The following is an 18,387-nucleotide window of genomic DNA, read 5'->3' on the forward strand; positions in this document are numbered from 1 at the left end:
AAAGAAAAATTAAAGTTGGTTCAACCAAATCCATCCATAGCCCTAGTAGGGCATTCCCACATGAAGGTGAGAGATAGAGATATTAAAAACCACAAACATGCATGTGTGGTGGTGTCCCTATTTATAATGTCTATAGATTTCATGTCCAATATTTTTCATAGATAAAGGAACATTGAATTAAACTTGTACAACCTAAGAGTCCTAACTGTTCATCCAATAGTAATGGAGGAGAGAAAAGAGGCAATTTCTATTCCTGCCCGCGGGTACCTGCTGAAAGTTATTCACAAATTCGCAGATATGGATATTAATTTTTTCTATTCAAAATTATAAGTAAATGGGGTGGGTACAAAAAATAAGAATAATAAAATACTTTTATATAATGTAATTTATGCACTTTAAAATTTTATATTGTTTATTGTATGCTGTGATATTTCAAACAATAATTTATGTTATACTTTAAAAACTATATATATATATATATACTTATAAATAACCCGCATACCCCCTCACCCGCCTGTAGGTGGGAATGGATAAAAATATTGACCACCCAAAAAATTTACAAATATATTTTATCTATGTCTATATTACTCGCAGATCTAATGATCCATCCACGAGTTAACCAATCCGTCTATTTGCAAGTCTATTTTGTATACTGATTATATAAAAATGGGACCAAACACAATAAATCCAAGCTTTATTTCCACCTGCTAATGTCCCAACTAATAAAACCCTCCCAACAAAAAAAAAACAAAAACAAAAAAACAAAAAAAAACAAAAAAGAAAGAAAAATAAAAAGGCCCCAAAGGCCCCATCAATTTTTAATGAGGGCCACAAAAAGTCAGTGACCCTAACTTTTGCAGATGAGGTAATTTAAGTGTCTTTCATGTTGAGCTGTTAACCATGACTTGGAATGAAATAATAATTAATGTTCCAATAAATAAGGTTAGTGGGTCAGGTGTCAACTTCCAAATTTATTTGGATTAAATTCGAGTGATAGCTTGAGTTAGTTGTTGTTGGATATACAAATTAGAAGCATCATTCTCTAACGGTTTAATATTTTAAAAATAAAAAAAAATTATTTATATAATTTAATATGATATAAGAGTAGAACGTTCAAAGTTCAAGTTCTGTCGGACCCTTAGTTTTATTTAATTTTCTCTAATTTAAGTTAATATCACGTCTCGCACATATTAAAAAATCTCGAATCCAAACATGAAGCGAGCGTTGAATATGTAAAATTAGAAATATTGTTATCTGATAGTTTAAATTTTAGAGACAAACCGTTTTTTCATGTTAGTACAAAAAATCCGACGGTTGATAAATAATTATGAAACTTTTCTTTCGGTGCCACAACCTCCCAACTCTTTATTCCCAGCTGTTTAATCATGCCATTTATACTATAATAATGTAACATTAATCAGTCTCTGATTATATAATTTAGATTCCAATTATTATTTTAGTGCTCATAAGAACCCAAAAAAAAAAAAAAAAGAGGTGTCCCTAATGTAAATAACCTTAAGATCTTCTAATACATCAGTTTCCATATATCGAGTTATTAATTACGCAACCCTAGATGTTTACTAGGGGCCTAGGGCTGTTGCAAACAAGGGCTAAATACTCTTCACAATTGTGGGTGATTACTCTTCTGCCCCAAATTCAGTTTGAACAAACACACCAAATGTGAATACCTGATGAAAACACAAATAAAACTCTTAAAGAGGAAACTATATTCCAACAATAGACCATGAATCAGATATTACTGCCGTTCAATTTAGAAAGACCTCAATAAGAAAGAGGATATCAAAACAACATCTTTATATCATTTGTGAGTTACTTCATTTTCTATTTTCAACTCAGGATTGGGTAAGAAATATGAATTGCAGAAGGAACTTTATTTTGTAGATTTTGGCAGCTAAAAAAATCTCACCACAATCAAATGGAGCATGGTGAACTGCCCTTATAAACAGCAGCTGAAGCTAAATAAATTGCATCACAACCATAAATTGAGCTAGCTAGAATGTGCGTATCCTCGCTAATTAATAAGAGTGAAATAACATTTATGTCACCAAAAAAAATTGGAATCAGACCAATGTTTTATCCAGCAATCCAAGCAATTTATTACGCTTTGCATTTGGATGGTGACTAATAGACCTCTACATGCCATTGCTTGTTCTTCTTGAGCTGCGAAAGCTTCGCATCCCAGCTCTCCCCTCTTTCCTCGGCAACTCTCTTCAGCGTGTCCTGGATCCCGGGCATCATCCCTTTCAAACCGCAGAAGTATATGTGAGCACCACCATCTAGAAGCTTGAAGATTTCGTCACTGTACTCCTCAATCTTGTCCTGCACGTACATCTTCCCGCCTTTCTTGCTCTTATGCTCCCTGCTGAGGGCTTTGTCATACCTGGGAATTGGTTCATCAAAACGCGATAAGCATTTTCAATTTAGTATAGAAATATATTATTCATGAGCACATGAGAGAAGGTTCTAGTACCTGAAATTGTCAGGGTGTTCACGGAGATAGTTTGTGAACTCGTCGTCGTACAAAAGGCTATCAGTATTAGCAACCCCGAGGAAGAGCCAAGCAAGGCCGCCAAAGTGGTAGTTGGGAACAGACTCCATGAATAGGCGGCGGAGGTAGCCTCGGAAAGGTGCTACACCAGTCCCAGTGGCTATCATGATATGAGTGGCATTAGGGTTATCCTCGGGTAAAAGCATTATCTTGCCAGAGGGACCTGCAGTCACATGCCAAATTATGGAACTTATATTGAGGAAGAAAATGAACAGTATCTATAATAAGAAATAAAGAAGTCATTTTCTTGTTAAAAGAATAAACGTGAGAACAGAAAACGACATAAAAGATACTTGCAGAAAAAGAAATAAAACAAACATATGGCACAAGGAAAGAGATGAATATGATAATTATGTTCTTTGCGCTGTGCAAAAAAGGACAAACAATTGGCTAAAGTAGCAAGTCAGAGGAACATGTGACTGATCATTTGAGAGTTTCCTCAATAGTCAAAAGTGGGATTAATTAATTGTATGAACACACACAGCAGGCACAGAACTCAATCTCCATCATTTCATAAATTCAAACTTGCAGGCAATATCAAACAAGTTGACTTCTTATCATACCAGTGATCTGAATCTTGTCCCCAGGCTTTGCGTCACAGAGAAAATTACTGCATACACCACTCTTTGAAGGATCCTCCTTACCAGTTTCTGGATCATAATACACGGCACGACGAACACATAAGCTGGCAGTCTTGCCATCAAATGAATCTCCGTACCTTGTTGACGCAATCGAGTAAAGGCGAACATTCTGAGGAGACCCAGGTTTCTTTGGGTTCTCGCCCTGAAGAAATAGATAAAAACGATGACTTAAATGCATAAAGAACACAATGATAAATTCTGTCAGAAACATCAATAGAGAAAAATAGTAAACAAAAAGTTACTAATATTCTTCAAAAAGTGGAGTGGCACTTTCTGTTGTATCTGAACTTTCCCGTAAAACTAAAAGGAAATGTTGGATTAGCTGTTCGCCAAATGGTTACCACTCTTGTCCGCACTCACAAGCATCACAATCAGAATGGAGCTTCATGAGTCCTTTCTTAGTAGCAGGCCAACTTTGGTTTTTACTCTTTGCAAGGTGGGGAATAAAATGCGAAAGAACTTCAAGAAGGCAATACTGTTATGTTATAAGATTGGAAAGGAATTCTTATGCCTCTTGAATGTAAATCTTATAAAATTGCAATCTAACGCCTGTTCTACAGCATTGACACATTCATAATGAAATTACGGTGATATTATGTATGATTTAACCATATGGATGCTATTAAAGATAAGACGACACAGAATTACAATATGGTATGACAGGAGAAAGAACATTTCAGTCATTAAGTCTAATTCATGAAAGGGAATGAAACTATCAAAGTGAGGAGAGTATACAATAAAGAAAAGACAGAGACATGATAAATGAAGAGCCAACAATTATAATGATAACCAACAAGTTAATTAAAAGAAAGAACTTGTTAACACTAGCAATATAGACAAAACAAAAAAAATAAAAACTCTGCACATCAAGTTTTCAACAAATCAAACAGACCCCTAAATTGAGCACCAGAATATAATACTTACAGGAGGAATAATTCCATAGCTTTGCCCTTCCCAGTAAGGGACATTGCCTCCATGATCAATTACAATGTGGCATGTCTCACCAGGAGCTTTGGGGCCAACAAGTCTCTCGACGGAGACAATTGTTGCTGTATAAGGTTCCTTGGGTTTGTACAGGTTGAGAGGCGGTTCTTTAGCATTCTCTAATTCTAAAGGCTGAACTGCAACTTTCTTTTTGCTTGCTTGCTGTACGGACATGCATACCACCTCGTTTTGATATTTTAGTTGTACATTCCTCTTTTTCAGTTCTAAAGATGTAGAATTCCATGATCTACGGTGGAAGCTGAGATTATTATGACCCTGAAATCATTAAAAACAAAAAGGAAAAAGAAGAAGAAGAACATTCTCAAAATGACAATCTGATGTAACCTGCCAAAAACAATAATCAGAACCAACTATATGCTAAAGCAGTTTCCAGAAACCACAAATGTTTAAGAGAGCATATATAATGGTAAAATTGGGATTTCAACGGAATAGAAAGCAGTGTCCAGCCATTACGCACATTATAAATGCCACAATTTTACTTCCATCCATTTTATGACGGAAAAAACCTTAGACACTTACGGTTACAAATAATCTTGTTTTGTCAAATGCAAAATCTTTGCAGATCTTTTGCAATTAAAGGAAGATGACTAATCTGTTTGGATAGAAATAGAATGCCAATCAGATGAAACTAGGCTAATTATGATATCAACAGAGGCGTAATACAAATTATGGGAAAAAGTTAAAATTAGAATAGACAAAACAAGAAATAAAAAAGAAGAAAAAGGCAATGAACTGGAGTTCAACATTCAAATAGTTGGCAAATTATTGGAATTTATGAATATTACAATTTACTTTTCCTTAACAGTGAAAAAAACCATCGAAATGATAGGTCAAAACCCTAAACCCTAGCTAAATATTACAATTATTGATTGATCTTGGCGCAATTTACATAACTAATCCCCAACGATGAATACATAATGAAAACATAAGACAAAACTAAGAACTTTCCAGCACTAAAGACTTGAGTGATACCACCAAGGATCAAAATGGGCAAATCAAACAGGATTTAAATGGATAATCTCAACGACAACAACCCATCACCACAACCAACCATGCATTAATAACAACAAATATTTCCCCTAAATCAAGAATCTAACCGCTGTAGAGATCAAAGTTCAACAACGAAAACAATGAATTGGAAAGAAATTGAAGTAATCAAACCTCGAATCCGTGCTTCCTCAGAGACGCATCCGACCCAATTTGCACGGATAGAGGCGCCTGCAATAGAAGTCAAACAACAAAATGAGGCGAAATTTGATAAAGTATCATCCTAAGAAATCGCAAGAGGACGAAGAAATCCACGGACCTGAGCTCCCAAAGCCCGCGCCATGATCGATCGAGGTCACTAGGGTTTTGTCCTTCTTCTTTCCCACCTCGATCGGAATCTAGGGTTTGTTTTATAGGTACGAAAGAGGAGGGGAGGAGGAGGAGGAGGAGCCCTTGAGGTAGCGGAAGGGACGAGTAGCCCTTCCACTCCGACAACTCGTTACCTTAAAAGCCCCTCAAAGCTTGTTGCATTACCGACGCGAGCCGAAACAAGCGGCTTTGGCTCGGCTCGGCTCGGCTCTGCTCTGCAAATAGAGAGATCTTTGTTTCGAATTAATTTAAAAAGTACTTCTAACCCCGATAAGAAAATACTAGTTGGTATTGGTATTATTATTATTTTGTGTTTCCGGAGCTCCACGGCTTAAGCTAGCCGTTTTTGCTTGCAATGGTCAAAAAAAGCCGAAACGGAGCCATAGAGGCACTCAACAGAAGGTCAAAATGGTAACTTCACATGATTTGGCGGCTAATTATTTAACAAGTTGATTAATTATAATAATTAATACCTCATGTTGTAGGAGCTCGGCTAATGACCGTGCCGCTCTTCGAAGGGCCAACGATTTTGCGGAGTCACGCCCAACGTTGATGGTTGGCGTTTAGTGTTTTGCAGCACTTTTTTATTTGTTTTTTTGTTTTTTGTTTTCGGAGAAGAGAGCAAACCGTAATTGCTGTTTGACTATATTTCTCTTTTAATTCTTAAATCTTTAATTTTTAATAAAATTATTATTAAATTAATTTTTAATCCTCTTTCTCTCCTCCTGTGACGACTTAACGACCACATAAATAGAGAAAAAACCTAATAACCCAAAAGAAATCAATTACTTCGAATTATTTTTTTGAGAAAATTACTTCGAACTATGGTTGCCATTCTGGTACGCAATTGATCAGATGGATAAAGCCATCTTCGCAGTCAATGAGAAAAACAAATTCCCATACCAATATCGGATTGTTGCATCCATTTTCCAGATTAGTGTTTTGGCATTTTTGAGCACTTAATACCACAATATAAACATTTGCACATTCTCATAAGATCTGACAGGTCCTACTATCAACCAGGCAAAACAACTTAACCTCAGCAGAAGCTCGCGCCAAGCCAAACAGGCACTAAAAGAAAATTCAAGCGCCTCTTGGCATTTCGATCTTCGGAAGAGAAAAATGCAACCATTACACCAACAAAAGCTTCGAGCTTCGAGCTTCGAATGATCATAATACCGCACGTAACGACGTCTACAGTCTACTAAAGAGGTATTTCTAGGTCAGGCCTTTGATCGAGCATCTTTGTCGACGAGCCATCTGGAAAAGCATCTGGATATGTTGCTACTAGCTTTGCCTTCATGCTTCTGCAACACGGATAGACCACAAAATTAACACAAGCCCTTAAGCCTTCAGTTCAGAACAAATAATAAGTATCTCATAAATTTCACAAAGCTTCAAGTGAAGAAAGCAAAACCAGCAGAGCAGGAAATAGCAGCTAAGAAAATGCAGAAACTTCAGGCATCTTAATCAACGTAGAACCAGGGAAAATATATATATTGAACATGGTTTCACATTTTTCTGCCATGAAGGAAAAAGTTTCAAAAAGATACAAAAGATTAATTGGTAGAGCTTACCTCAACTTCATGAAAATGTAGTCCAAATCAGATTTCATGGACTTCAAAAGCCGAGTTCTCTTCGCAAAATCACCAGACAACTCAGCAAAACATCGTTCAGAGTACTCATTAAAATGCGATAAAACTGCGTTACTATCTTGCAATCTCCCCAATCTGCAAATTTGAAGAAGTAATGAGCTTGAAAATCCTCTGTCGAATCAATCTTAGTAGAAGAGGACATAAGGATGTCCAAAAGGAGAATCTTTTTCTCCAACACTACCTAGAAATACGGTAGGGGATTACTACATAATAATTAATGGCTATAGTTTTACGATGCACGCGCATCAAGTAACTTAATACTATGTATAGTTTACCAAATTGCTGGTCATAAGGAAAACATAGTTCAAACAATTTTCTTAACAACAATTAGTTAATCTTTTGAAAAGTTACTTGCGTAGATGATCAAATTTTCCTTGATTGAATTGATTCTTTGGATTTAACGAGCGCGGCAGCTGCTGCAGATGTCAAGTTGCCAACAGTCCTGAATGTGAACTTCTTTGAAATATGTGAGAATCTATTTGTTAAGATAGTGTAAGAACGAATGTAAACTACCTATTGACAATAATGGGCCCAAAAAATGGCTTATTAGTGGGCGGATATTTTGCGAATAAGTTAATATTTTGGTGTACTGCATTAAAGATATCATGCATGAAATGTATTGATGCTTCTGGTTTGCGTAAAAATCAAATCTTAGTGTTGTGGGCTTAGTCATATATGATGCATGAGGTGATTGGCAACGCAGCAAATGGTGTGGTAATAAGTTAGTAGCTAACTGAAAAATATCCAAGACATTATCAATCTAGTTTTAGTCGAATCGCTTGAATTTGATCTCGAAGGACATCAGTAAGATGGATGATGAGGCAATCTGCGCGAAACATTGGCATGGAGCCTGCTGTGCTACTACATCTATCACACTAAAACGATTTCATGATAACAAACATAATTAGCAATCTCAGGTAACAAGAGAGCAAAAGATGAATTTTTCCTCAAAATGTGAGAACGAGTGCGGCTAATAAACCTTGTATTCTTGTGTATTGGACACTGGAGTTGGTATCTGATTATCGACTTATTCGAAGAGCCCTTACTAAGTTTTGCGATAACGGCACCAAACCATGAAATAGAAAATGAGGATAAAACAAGTTATCCCCATTGAATTCCCCAAACCAAATGCCACCATTAAACATGGAGTCCGTTTCAACTAAGATTTAGCAATTATAAAGGATCACAAAATAGCCCTTAGGATAATTTCATGGTACAAATTGTCCCAAATCAAACATTTCCAGTATATCCCTGTCGCAATTCCCTGTTGCAACACAGTGCAAAGCACCAAAACTCCAATTCGCAAGGATCGGACGATCTAAAAGATCAAAAACTACAATCTAAAGATTCAAAAAGCCTAATTTAAGACAGCGATTACACTACCAAATCGAATCAATTGGGAGAGATCACAAACCCTAGCTCCAATAATCGAATCCCAAAACTTTGAGACGGAATCGCTTACATGAGATGCTGCGTCTGCTTGATGGATTCGACGTCCCCGGAATCGATCAGCGTCGTGAATTGGCGCGCCACCTCCTCCGACGCCGCCCTAATCGACTCCCTCTCCTCCTCCTCCTCCACCACCACCCTCCTCTCCATTATCTCCCCCCTTCCTCCCCCCTCTTCGCTCCGTCGCTCCGAACCCTCGATCGATCTGGTAGAAAACACGTGGGTCCCGCGGTACATGTGGCGCACGCATCGCGAGCGTCCATCGTATCTGATCATCCAAATAGCGGTATATGTTGCTAATTTTATTTCGATATACAAATAAATAGCAATTAAAAGACAATTCACGAGCTTCATCAAAATAATAATTCATATTTGATATAAAATTAAAATTTCAAGGCATTGAATTTAAATCTTTATACAAAATAATTTATAATTCAGATATAAATTTAATTATTTTTTTTAGAAAATAAGTAAATAGTAATCAAACGCGAGCGACCTCGAGCCACGAGACCCGAGCCAGAGAGGGGTCAAATCGACGCGCGTCGGGCTCGCAAATCCGACCCTCACTTATAATAATAATTAATAATAATAATAAAAAATCCGCATTTATTCATCATCATCATCATCATCATCATCATCATGATCCCTTGCTGGGGCCCCTAAGCCTAGAAGATGCAAGCGTAGCGTCCCTGGCGACAGGGTCCGTAATTACTAATAAGACCCTGCCCGGGATCCTCGCCGAGCAAATCGCCACGTGTCAGCTGATCCGCTCAGCAAGATCATGAGGCGCATCAGGATGGCGCGCATGATCATAGCCACATTCATATAACATACATTACGCGCGGCGAATGCATGCATACATACATGGGGTGGCACCGTGGCAGTACAGTAATTTCGGGGAACAGCGGTGGCGTTTCGGGCAGAGGGGCGTCATACGCGTGCTTCTGCGCGCCCCTGTGGCGGGGACAGGGCAGGGGCCACGAGAGGCCGACGCGTGGCGGCGGGGACCACTGTTTACGGTTGCCACAGCGGGCGACAGCGACAAGAGCTCGCGCCTGAGCTCCGCCCCTGTGCTGTTAACGCAGCTCGTTTTAATCCCGACCAACGCTTCAGGTTCTTTTCTTTTTCTCTTTTTTTTTCTTTTTTTTTTTAAAGAAAAAAAATAATTTTTTTTATTTTTTTTCTTTTTTCTTTTATATTTTTCTAATAATAATAATAATAAATAATAGCTTTTTATTCGCCCCGCGAATCCGCGGCCGTACGTTTCAAGGTCCTTATAAATCCGGCACCGTCCAATCGATGTAACCCCCCTCTACTCCTCGTACTTCTTTCTTCTTTTTTTTTTTGTTTCTTTTCCGCGTTCCGGGTTTTGTAGTTTTTAGTTTTACTGTGTTGGGACGAGTCAATTTTTCCATGTTTGTGATCAGAGCTATAACTCACACGCCACGTGGCACGACTTCTCAAATTGATTTTTTTTTTCAATTTTTATATTATTTTTGTTTACATATTTTTTTTATTATTGTCTCTGCAGTCCTCCGTACGTGTGGGCAAGGAAAATATTAATGAATGAGGGAAGGCGCATAGTAATAATAATAGTAATATATATATATATAGAATTAGACTGAAATACTATCAATAGCATTAATCTATTAGTGCTATTAATTTTTTAGCGCTTAGATTGAGAAATGAGTGGTTAGGATGATGTGGGCCCCCTAGGGTTGAGTGAGTGGTTGGTTGAATACTATAATCTAACGAATAAAAATAATCAGAGTGTTAAATCTAACAGTGAAAAATTCGATAGCACTAAATCCCCGTTGCTATCAATAGTACCCCAGCTCTCTCTCTCTCTCTCTCTATATATATATATATAATTGAGTTATAATATTTTTAGAAGTATTACTCCCTTGATACTTCTAGATTTTTAGTCCTTAGATTTACTCATTGATTACTAATAGTCCTTGAATCAAATACTATTTCACCTATCATCACCTACCACCATCATCCCAACTTTATATTTCTTCATCCAAGGGTTAAAAATTTAAAAGCACCAATCTCTTTGTGCTTTTGAAAGTATTCTAGCTCAACTATATATATATATATANGGCATGGAGAGAGGCATAGCATGGTGGGGGAATTAATGCGTGAAAAAAAATGAGAAGAATATATCCAAACAGAGGGAGGGAGGGAGAGTTGGAGTCACGCGGAGGGATCTCTCATGACGTCTCGATTTGCACGCCCGAGGCCCCACCCCCACGCAAGTTGCAGCGGCAGATCCACGCTAGCAGCTCGAAACCAAATGGTGCAATTTTGTTACTGCAGCAGCACTGCATCCTCTGCATCGCAGCATCCCGTCCCATGTCTGAGATGCATTCTGTCGCTGCTCATGACCCGTAGCTGATGCCGACAGGAATGACTTGGTGAACTGAATTTCTTACATCCATTCTGCTTAGATGCCCTAAGATTATCCTAATAAAATAACTTCTTTTTTCTCAATTAATATATTTAATACTCTCACGTTTGGACTCTAAGCCCCTGTTTGGACCTCCAAACATGTGTGGGGTTAATTAATCCTATCTCAAATGGGCTATTCCGGATTAGCTAATTCCATCTAATCCCACCAAACCCCAACCAAATACTATTTTTTATTCATAATAATCCACTATCCTTCTTATCCCACATACTCGAACCAAACACTATCTATATCTATACCTATACATTATTTTTCCTAAAGTCTTGCCACGTGGCAGTTCCTCCTTTATCCTTACCTTCACCTCTCTTCTCTAATGACAATTATTGCAGCCGCATAAAACCTTTGATCTTCCAATCAATTAATGAACAATCTTAAACCCACACTCTTCATCTCCCCACCAAAGAGTTACTATCACATGATTAACTTTAATAATTACGATCTTAAACCCACACTCTTCATCTCCCCACCAAAAAGTTACTAATGCATCATTAACTTTAATAATTATAATGATCCACATAATTAGCACCACTAAAACCCCATCATCATCATCTCCTCATTCTCCGAAACCAAAGACCACACTCCAACAATATCCTATGTTACAAACCAACTCTTCTTTCTATTATTCTTATTATTATTCTCGAACGCGAGTACGAACCCGTCAACGCCATTCGGGTCGAGCCATGATTATTCGGGCGCGTTGTTTGGGTTCATTTTTTACTATCCTGGCTAACTCCAACCCCCAACCAAACACTAACCCCACCTTAACCCTGAACTTAATCCTATCCCTGAAATAACTAGTTTTTTCTTAACCCCGAACCAAACGGTAGCTAAACATTTTTATAGATTCAAGACGAAGAATTAAACTAAACAATAGAAAATTAAATGAAACAACGAGACGAGCGAAATTCAAACTCGGGACCCACCCTTGGTGTGATACTATATTAATTGAACAAAATAAAGTAACTACTGTTCACCAAAAATCTAGGCTTATTGAAAATGGTGTTATTCTTAATTATTATACTTGATAAGACATTGGTGCACTAATTGATCTTTTATCAATCTTCAAACTGCATTAAAGAAAGAAAGAAAAAAAAAAAAAAAGAACAGATGCAAAGATGTGCCGACTAATTAATCTTACATCTTTACATGTACGACAAAATGATACACCGGTAGTGGAAGAACAAAGAATAAGGTACAATCCAGTCACATATGCAGGTGTAAAGATGGCGGAGATGAGTTTTTAATCAGAATGATTACAATGATGAGGCCTATTGAGCTTCTAGCTAAGCTACTTTACAATAAGAACCAAAAGAGATGTACAAAACACTAAACAGAATGATAGCGACGTGGGTGCATGCAGTGTACAGCTTACAGATAGTTAGAGCCGACAAATGTCAATCCCAGTCATATCACACAACCATTCTTAGCTTTTCCCTTAATAGGAAAAAGTACACCCTCACATTTGAGTATCCACCAATATATCTATATATATATATATATATATATATATATAAAAGAAGAATTGCATATAACAAAACAAAATGAGAATTGAAGAGAACACACACAGATGTAGTAGATAATAATAATAATAAAGCATAGGTTCCATGGATATTAAGTTTACGGATATCAGAAGAGTTTTCACAAGCCAACACAACATGAAAGGTCCGGCAGAGAAGTTTCCACAACATCCCAAGGAGGGTTTTTTTTTAAGGGTGATAATATTTAGTAGTAGATAACTTAAACAAAAGACCAGTTGACGAACATGAAAGCAAGGCAATGAGGAGAATCCTCTTCGTTGAGCACTTTCCACGCCACGGCCTGTTCGTACGACACCGGCCTCCCCATGCTCGACATGCAGATGCCTCCAGGCAGATAAGCAAAGCCCTAAAAGGAAGAGAGAATGAGCACTTCAATTCCAGAGAGTTCAACTTGTAAATCTCGAGTCTGGTGGAGGGATCAGGAGAGTGGAGAGTCTGATTTAACTACCTGTTGCATGATCTTGGGAAATTCGGAGCAGAGGGCCTTCCGACCGCTCTCGTCGAGAATTTTCTCAAGAGTAATATCTTGAAGAGCTATCAGGGTTGTCTCAAGCATATCCAGACCGGCTTGATTCGTGAAAGTAAACACGGGCGAAGCCTGCGAGAAAGCTGTAATTTTAGCAAACAAACGGTACGATACTAAATAATAAGTTACACAGAGCAAAGCTGTAGTAAGAGACTTGCCTTTAAAGAACAGCACATGATAGCATCAGAATGGTGCCACAGCAGCTTCAAAAGAGTGTCGTTGGTTTGCGAATCAGCTCGGAGGAGCTCCACACCAGTATGAAACCTGCCAAAAAAAACAAAAAACCAAAAAAATCATATAAAAGCAGTCAAGCATTCAGAAAGAAACTATACATTGCAACTCCGTTGGCATTTTATATAAACTACATATAGAAACATTAGCATTAAAACAGAAAAATAAATTGCCCCAAGAATTATACAAAGGTGTTTCAACACCCACAAATGTTCTCCGTACAATCAAAAATAGATATAATACCTGTAGCTCCTAGAAATCCACCTAGCCAAAGTATGAGCTTCAGGAAAGCCGGTGGGATGCTTCATACCAATCTGAGCACCAAGGCGTGAAGGTGAAATAGCCATAGCCACCCTCTGTACTGACGCGACCACACTCCTAACATATTGTCTGGCCATTGCAGCAACATTCTCTCGGAGGTGGTTCTCGTACATGAACTGAAATGCTATGGTAAGTACTGATCTCGAGTTGTATGCATTTGAAGTGTCATTAGGAGAGCGTGCCGCACCACCGGATCCAACCTCAAGGGTAGATGCCAGGTCAAGTGTTCGAGTAGCAGTGGGTGCATCCTATAGTTCAAGTTAAGAGAGTAGGCATATCAGCACAGAAGAGAAAGCGATGGAAAATGTCAATGATAATTGCACCAAGGTATTAAATTTCAAACAAGGCACATCAAGTCATTTACACAACTGCAATTCAAATTAATTCCAATTAAAAGTAATCACTAGAAAGAAAAAGCTTAGAACTGGAAAAGGTAAAAAATTTATGTTAAGGCGATACTCAACTGTTTTAGCATCCAGGGGTATCACACGGAAACCAGAGGGTAGTAGAGGGGCATCGTCAGCAAAAGATTCATCAATGGGCGCAAAAACAAGCTGTGCACATGCACCAACAGCATTCTCATCCACTCCACTACATACCTGCCATAGTAAAAGAATTAGATGCACCAAACACATGCAGATGAATATATACACATGCAAGTATAATACAGACCTGTAGCAAATACATGTCTCTCGATAGAACAATGTCATCTTGATGGAACCCATGGCCTTCGAGCCTAATCACTTCCAAAAACTGCATTTTTCAAGGAGATATGTTACTGGAATTTGAAATCCTCGATATAACCAACTAGCAAATAAGCAGGCTATGATTGGAAATAATAAGAATTACCTCTTCATGCTCCACTGTATGTCCAAGAGGTAATATAACCTGACTACCCAGAAAACCACTGCTAGACCTCAATCCAGGAAGTGCATATGGGCTGGCCCTCAGAGAGGCAGCAGAATAAGCATCAATACCACAGTCGGCCCACTCAGAGCGATGCTCCCTCAGGAAACGGACGAGTAGAGCAGGTGGAACATTCTACAGACCCGAAAGAGAAAACAAAAATACGTATTAAATCAAGATGCCCAAAAGAACACTAAAAATCTGAAACATCATGCAATCGAAAAGTTTCAGTGATAGACCTGAAGCAACATTGATGCCTTTGCGCATAAAACGCCACCGCCATTAGCAGAAAAGAGTGGCGAACAGCTGATATTTGATCCAAAAAGTTTGTTAGGTGATGCATTGATAGCGATTGTAACATCCTCAACGCCATCGCTGTTTATCAATGACCAACCATCATCAGCAAATCCATTCACAGCATCGTTGAATCCCCTGCAAATAACAACAAAGTTGCTTCAGTATCAAGTAAAAGAAATAGAGTCGCACAAAAAATAAAATATGCTACGAGACTAAATAAGGGGGTCGTTACTAACCTGCTAAGTCTCTGGCTGAAATTTCTTAGAACAGCAGGCTGACGACCTCCACCATACGGGATTTCACCGCTTGATTCTTGAGCGATTTGTCTAATATGACGCAATGCCTAGAAAATTACACAGGCAACCATTGAGTCGCTTTTCACATAAATCCTACAAAAAAGAATCCTAAGAAACAGCATAAGACGTACTGCAATTGTCATTTTCTGTGCAACAATCTTTGGTGACTCGTATAGGGGCCTGAGAACCTCAGGTACACTCCAAACCTACAGTAAACAAATCCCAAGAAAGACATTACCAATTGAGTAACAAATAAAAGTTCAACAGGATATGGAGTGAATATTCGTCAACTCACATCCAGATCAACATGATCCACAATGTGAATCATGGAGCCGCCCCCCTCACATGGTCGAATCAGATAGCCGCTGGGAAGCATCTCAGCTCTCACAAAATTTGGAGCAGGAGGCCCAGAAGGGCCACCCGTCGAAGGTGTCAAGGATCTCTCACAAATCTGTGTAGCAAGATTAATTTTACTGATCACCAAAGGTAACAGAACACCAAATAAAATAGTGAATCCCAATAACATAAGAGTACATAACTCCTATAATCACAAGGCACTTATGAGTCAATGTTATGTGCAAGGAAAATTAAATTGTACAAATAGAAACAGACATAATTCAATGGTAACAATAAATACCACAAGACTGCCATCTTCTAGACCAGTAGTGTATCTGAGCGTCCAAAAGTCCCTTGCCGCTGCCAAGGTAGTAGGAGCATAGGTCTACGAAATTTAAAACATTAGGAGCTCAAGAAAAACAAACTAATAGAGCAAGTACATAATATTATAAAGCTTTTGATGCTATCCTCCCAAGAACAGTGTACTGACCTGCATGTAGATAAGCTCAATATTTCCACCATTTCCAGTAGGAATTTCAGTTAACACATCATGGCAACGGCAATCGCGGAACCAAGATGGACGATCCTTGAGGATCTCCGCGACCTAAAACAGAAAGTCAAATATAAATCACTTTCATTTTAAAGTGCAAGGGAGAATCCACATGAACAACGACCTACCTTTGTGGGTTCAAGACTCACAAGGCCGCAAGCTCGCGCTGCTACCCCACTGCAATTGTGAGAAACAGCAATGATTCCAATAGAATCCGGACCAGGCTACAACAAAACATATAACAAATTACACATTAATTCATCAACATAAGAAAGAATATGGATATTCAGCAAAACAGCATGTTCACAGTTTACTACCTTCATCCCAACCATCTGAACCCAATCGACAGCAGTTCCAGTCGCCTTGGATAGGAACTCTGCCAAGGTCTCCTCAGCTATTGCGAGTAGACTGCGTCGTAAAATGCAAAAAAAAAAAAAAAACACTCTCAAGTAAAAGATAAATAATCATAGGATCAAAGCAGTAAGAACTCATGATCAGTAAGATTAATAATTACCCAGCTGGGTTGTTGGCATCCCTTTGAGGATGCTGAGGTGTTGGGTTTTGCTGTTGGTGGTGCTGACCACTTGTCACTACAGACTCACAGCTTGTGTCTGTAGTTGCCACAGAAGCCTGTAAACATTGCATATGCATCAGATACCTTATTTTGAAGAGTAAAAGCTAACAACTTTGAAACCACCAATCCATACAAACAACACCATTTTTTCTCTGAATTTAATGAAAAGTCAAAGGTGATTAAATATGACAAGATGATGAATGGGTCATATATTGTTCATTATTCTGCTAAGGCTGCACATGAAAATGACACTGCCTATAAAAATGGAACACATTTCAAACTTGCCCAATATAAGACAAGTTATGAAAACTGTGCAAATATAAAAGCCGCGCACATGGTGAAAACCAGAAAATAGGTTCTTTTGGATGCCACAATGTATAAGAAGCTAAAACAGCATAAGTAAACTTACCAACAAAAGCTAAAAAAAAGAGTTTAATAGGAATGATCACATATTGTACCCATGAAAAAAAAAAAAAAAAAAAAGAAGAGAGCCTCACAGTGTGAAGTTGCTGGCGCATGTAGCCATTCTCATAGACAAGGTGAGACACCTGCTTCTGTAGCCGGTCATTTTCCTCCATCAACAGCTTGTTCATCGCAGATAGCTTGCGATTCACAGTTTGAAGACGAGAGGCCTCCTTCCTCTGCTTCTCGCGACATCTTCGGTAAGCACAATAACCAACATTAACTCCAAAAGAAAAAAAGATCGCTATTTGGACTAAGAAAATACTGTTTTTGTTAGAGACAAAGTGAAAAAAATAATAATGATGATGAGGGTGAATAGTATTAAAACCCAGCTAATCCCTTGTTTTTCAGGTCATTTTCCACAATAAAGTCAACACATTTAGTACTAAAACCCTCATAGGAACACCAAATCGGAGCAGGCCCTGGACACAACCCTAAAAAAAACAAATTTTGACGTGGTACAAAACCCTAAAACCCCAAGAAATTAGGGCACAAATCGCTCACCTGCGGTTCTGGAACCAAACCTTGATCTGCTTGGGCTCGATGTTCGCGAGGACGGGGCACTCCCGGATAAGCTGTTGCCGCCGCATCGAGCTCGGCTTAGGGCACTCGGTGTAGACCCTCTCGAGCGCCTCCACCTGCTCCGGCGTGTACCGCACGTACTTCCCCGCGTCTATTTGCTGCTGCGACAGCGCCGCCGCCGCCGCCGCCGCCGCCGCCGCCGCCGCCCCGGCGCCCTTCTCCTTCCCCGCGACCACCATCGCCGCCATGTCCCCACCCGTTTCCCTTCCAACGGAGAAGATCCCGCGCCCAAACCCTAGAAAACCCAAACCCCGCTCTTCTTCCGAACCCTCGGCAGTGGCGGGAGCCCAGCGCCTCCTCGCTCCCGCATCACCGAGCTCCCAACACCCTCCTCCCTCTGCCCCTTCGTTCCGACAGAACGTAAAACCCTAACCCTAACCCTAGCTCCCCCTTCGCACTCCCCTATCACCCATTATAATTATAATGTAGCGAGAGCGAAAGAGAGAGAGAGAGAGAGAGAGAGAGAGAGAGAGAGAAAGGGGGCACGGGGAGAATTTTTTATTGGGAGGGGTTTCTTTGCATTTTTGTCGATACCTTTTACTGTTTAGTCTATTTATTTATTAAGGTCTTCTATTCTTTTGAAGGAGAGGTTAGAGGGGTTTTTTTTTTTTTTTTTTTTTTTT

The 18,387-nt window shown here is 39.0% G+C and overlaps 3 protein-coding genes across 3 annotated transcripts; all 3 read right to left on the reverse strand.

Moving 5' to 3' along the window:
- Nucleotides 1,869–5,685, reverse strand: LOC109712871 (ferredoxin--NADP reductase, embryo isozyme, chloroplastic-like). The gene is made up of 6 exons (XM_020236661.1): nt 5,522–5,685; nt 5,377–5,433; nt 4,135–4,470; nt 3,133–3,352; nt 2,492–2,732; nt 1,869–2,401 (listed from the first exon to the last, which is right to left on the reverse strand). Exons 1-6 carry the CDS (start codon nt 5,543–5,545, stop codon nt 2,143–2,145), a joined length of 1,137 nt encoding a protein of 378 aa, XP_020092250.1. The 5' UTR covers nt 5,546–5,685; the 3' UTR covers nt 1,869–2,142.
- Nucleotides 6,453–8,840, reverse strand: LOC109712872 (kxDL motif-containing protein 1). The gene is made up of 3 exons (XM_020236662.1): nt 8,689–8,840; nt 7,149–7,301; nt 6,453–6,878 (listed from the first exon to the last, which is right to left on the reverse strand). The coding sequence occupies exons 1-3, from the start codon at nt 8,823–8,825 to the stop codon at nt 6,776–6,778; spliced, it is 393 nt and encodes a 130-aa protein (XP_020092251.1). The 5' UTR covers nt 8,826–8,840; the 3' UTR covers nt 6,453–6,775.
- On the reverse strand, nt 12,694–18,229 carry LOC109713162 (homeobox-leucine zipper protein HOX32). Its single transcript, XM_020237144.1, has 18 exons — nt 17,687–18,229; nt 17,218–17,377; nt 16,661–16,776; nt 16,464–16,554; nt 16,275–16,370; nt 16,087–16,200; nt 15,898–15,981; nt 15,556–15,711; nt 15,392–15,466; nt 15,201–15,307; nt 14,907–15,099; nt 14,611–14,802; nt 14,434–14,514; nt 14,226–14,360; nt 13,684–14,009; nt 13,368–13,473; nt 13,132–13,281; nt 12,694–13,029 (listed from the first exon to the last, which is right to left on the reverse strand). The coding sequence occupies exons 1-18, from the start codon at nt 17,950–17,952 to the stop codon at nt 12,883–12,885; spliced, it is 2,595 nt and encodes an 864-aa protein (XP_020092733.1). The 5' UTR covers nt 17,953–18,229; the 3' UTR covers nt 12,694–12,882.

The sequence above is a fragment of the Ananas comosus genome, linkage group 7 (genome assembly GCF_001540865.1).
Source record: "Ananas comosus cultivar F153 linkage group 7, ASM154086v1, whole genome shotgun sequence".
Lineage (NCBI taxonomy): Eukaryota > Viridiplantae > Streptophyta > Magnoliopsida > Poales > Bromeliaceae > Ananas > Ananas comosus.